The sequence below is a fragment of the Rhagoletis pomonella genome, unplaced genomic scaffold (genome assembly GCF_013731165.1).
Source record: "Rhagoletis pomonella isolate Grant_MI unplaced genomic scaffold, Rhpom_1.0 Rhpom_scaffold_00007, whole genome shotgun sequence".
Taxonomy (NCBI): Eukaryota; Metazoa; Arthropoda; class Insecta; order Diptera; family Tephritidae; genus Rhagoletis; species Rhagoletis pomonella.
Genome location: NW_023458561.1, coordinates 25,906,403 through 25,909,939, shown reverse-complemented (window position 1 = coordinate 25,909,939; position 3,537 = coordinate 25,906,403). Strand labels below are relative to the sequence as shown.

Below are 3,537 nucleotides of genomic sequence, written 5' to 3'. Positions count from 1 at the left end.
TGTGGTCGTTTCCACCGAATTTGTGGTCGTTTCCACCGCATTTGTGCTCGTTTCCACCGCATTTGTGGTCGTTTCCCCCGCATTTGTGGTCGTTTCCGCCGCATTTGTGGTTTCAACAATGGTCGTCTCTAGTGTAGTTGTTTCAGGAGGAACTGCGGTGGTTTGTGGAGCTCTTGTTGGGCCCTCGGTAGTAGGTGTAGGGCGAATACCTTTCGGTGGTACATCAGTAGCTTGGCCCGGAAAAACGGACAAACATTTTTCCAATTCAATTGATCCAGCAAACAAATTCCAGCTAAGTCCATGTAAGCGGTAGCGTATAAGTATTTTGTTAATCCATGTATATTCCGTAGATGAAGCGGCAATATCACTGAATACATTAGAAATCTAAAATTTGAGAGCAAAAATTATTAACTTCCTTCATACTTTTAAAGACAAAGTTTATCTTGCAACATACCACATCGACTTGGCAATCAAGTCGTTCATCCGACTGCTGAAGTCTACCGCACTCTTCGATAATCTCCACGAATTGCAGCTGCAATTGTGCGGCATCGTTTTTGCGCAAATAACGTTCTATAGTCGAGTCTTTTAGTCTGGCTGCATCGCGGATTTTGCTTCCAGCATTGGATACTGACTTCTTATAACGTAAATTATGCCCATTTACGCACTGTTGAGCGCCAAAGGCGTGATGACTGTTTTCATTAATATCCACAACTCCTTTTGGATTGAAGATGGCGGTGAATAAGTCCGCTGCCGCAGAAATAAGCGCACGATCTGCTTCGTCGTTTAGGAAACCAAGCCCTTCATTAGATGGACGTGCTGATACCTATGTACGTGAATATAAAAGTTTTTGTTTTTTAAACACTGTGGCCAATTGGTTTTTATTAAATTAAACAGGTTTTTCGTGTAACACTCACAGTGAGCAGCGCTAAGCATGCTGCTAACAATGTTAATACTACTTTCATGTTCGTTGAATTTTTCGTTTCTAAGCGTTAAGATGAAGATATTTGATCTTATATCAAGATGATGGCTGGTCTTTTATATGCGAGTCCACTAATCCATATGATTTATTCAAATTTGCAAAGAAAGTGTTTGTTTTATTTGAAAGATAATTGTAAGATTAAATCATACGTTTTCCGCAGTTTTTTTTAACCCTTAGTTTAAGCAGCTTAAGAGTTATTCAATAGGCAAATAGAAGATGGTTGACAAAACTCACTATTAGGGCGACACGAAAAATCTAGCTCACCCTCTGAAACCATAACCGGCCACTGGCTACTGAGATGGAATGCCAAAAGAATGGGCCTGCCGGCCAATGACTTCTGTCGCAATTGATCTGATGAAAATATAACTATCCTGCCATTTCACGGATTAGGGATTACAATTACTCGTTAAGGCTTGGTAGGCAGCAATGCATTTTTGTGCTTTATTAACCGATTAGCCAAATGAGGTCGCAATTACGCAGAGCCCAATGCGTTAATCGCTGGATGATGATTCCAATAGAAAGAATTGAAATAAGTTCGTATTAAAATTAAACAAATGGCAGAGTGGAAACAGTGGCCAAAATGGTGAAGCTGGTGCTTTTGTAATAGGAAGACAAATCATTTTCCCTAATAAAATCCATATTCCTCAATTAAATGCATATGGAGCAGTCAACATAAATAGTATTAACTTCGAACTATAAAAGCCACTGTAAACGAAGACATTTCTTTATTTTCTCTCAAAGCATCTGGCGAAGTATTGAATCGTTTACAGAAAATGGACGCCACATGTACAACACTGTTCCCGCATTTTGGTCCTCTATTTTCAAATTCCTGAAAGGTTGAATTAATCAGATGATGTCAGTCTTGGCGCGAGTAGTGGCACGCAAAATCTGCCTAATGGCTCTCACACCAGTGGCTCTGTACTTCGAATCGATAGTAAATTTGTTCGAATTAAAACTATTGATACTATAAAAGAATAAGAGACGGCACAGAAAATTAAAACGGTGCGGAAATGTTTGCAACGAGGAAAGCAAGACAGTCGTCTTAAGTGTAATGGCCATGCCAAAAATCTATTTTCGATATGTTCTGCTCACTTTTTTGTGCGAAATGAGAGAAAAAAGATGAAACTTTCTATCAATCATACATACGCGTAAGCCTTTGGTTTGCCAAATAACAAAACAAAAGCAAAAATAATTTTGAAAAACTAAAAAGAAAGTATTACGTACTTGGCGCCTTCTTTAATTTGCACCAAGGTAAATTTTCAAACGTCTTAACCCTGCTGAGATAACTTACGCTGGCGAGACGCTTTTTGAATTTTTTCCTCCCTCTCTAAAAATCACAAAACTAAACTAAATAAGCATAATTTTCTTTAATAAAGTGTTTTCATTGACATCCTTAAAGGCCGTAAACTTGTACACGCCTCTCAGATGTACGTTATCTTTTCAGTCCAAAAAATAACGTTATCTCAGCTGGGTTAAATAGCAAAGTTTAACAAAATCTAGACGAGTTTGCTAATTTTAAATACGTTATAAAAATTTTTCTAGGAGAAAAATATTGTTAAAATACGGTAATTTTCAAAACTTAAAAGAAAAATATTTTTGACGAAAAAAATTGCGTGTTAACTGAGTATAAATGAGTGAAAAAAATTGCAGAAAATTAAAAAGTAACAAGTAAGAGCAGCGCTGTCTTCGGCTATGCCGAAGGCTTCATACCTTTCATGAACATCTGCAAATTTTAGTTTGACAGATTACTGATTTTGAATACATCTGCATACATCGATAGAGAAGTTACATACCTATATAAAAAATCGCATCTGGACAATCAGAGGTATGGAAGATATACCTTATATTAGCACCAATCTAAGTGATTTTCACTGCTACGTGATCGGTATGTAAACCGGTAACACAATTTATTGGGTTTAGTTTCCTACATAAAGAAGATATATCGCAAAAACTGGTATCTGAACTATCAGTGGTATAGGAGATAAAGCTTATACAGCAAAGATTTTGACGATTTTCTCAGTAGACCTTGTATTTTTTATTTATAAAATATCTTACGAAATTTATCGGTTTTAGCTGTTCAAATAAAGGAGTTTTACCGTACAATCCCATATCTGAACAATCAGATGTATGGAAGATATATGTTGTAGTCATCCGATCCTTGTTATATTCACTGTAAGTATTCTGTAAATAATGAGTGAAAGTGGTGCGAAATTTCATGTTCCTAGCTGCATAAATGGAGGAGTTATGATAAAAGACCTCATATCTGAACAATCAGTTGTATGGGGGCTACAGGTTATAGTGACCCGATCTTTGTTATTTTCACTGTAAATCTTCTGTTGATAATGAGTGAAAACAGCGCGAAATTTCATGGTCCTAGCTACATAAATGGATGAATTATAACGAAAAATCTCATATCTGAACAATCAGTTGTATGGGAGCTATAGGTTATAGTTACCCGATCTTTTTAATTTTCACCGTAAGTTTTCTGTTAATAATTATTGAAAACAGTGTGGAATTTCATGTTCCTAGCTATATAAATGGAGGAGTTATAACGAAAA

General features: G+C 36.5%; 1 protein-coding gene across 1 annotated transcript in view; it reads right to left on the bottom strand.

The window, feature by feature from the left end:
* LOC118743753 (flocculation protein FLO11-like) overlaps positions 1-306 on the bottom strand; it is a gene marked incomplete at its 5' end in the record, with an annotated part of 1,828 nt that extends 1,522 nt beyond the window's left edge. The window contains one exon of the mRNA XM_036476516.1: positions 223-306. Coding sequence (XP_036332409.1) covers positions 223-306 — 84 coding nt within the window. The remainder of the gene's footprint in view (positions 1-222) is intronic.
* Between the last annotated feature and the right edge of the window lie 3,231 nt (positions 307-3,537).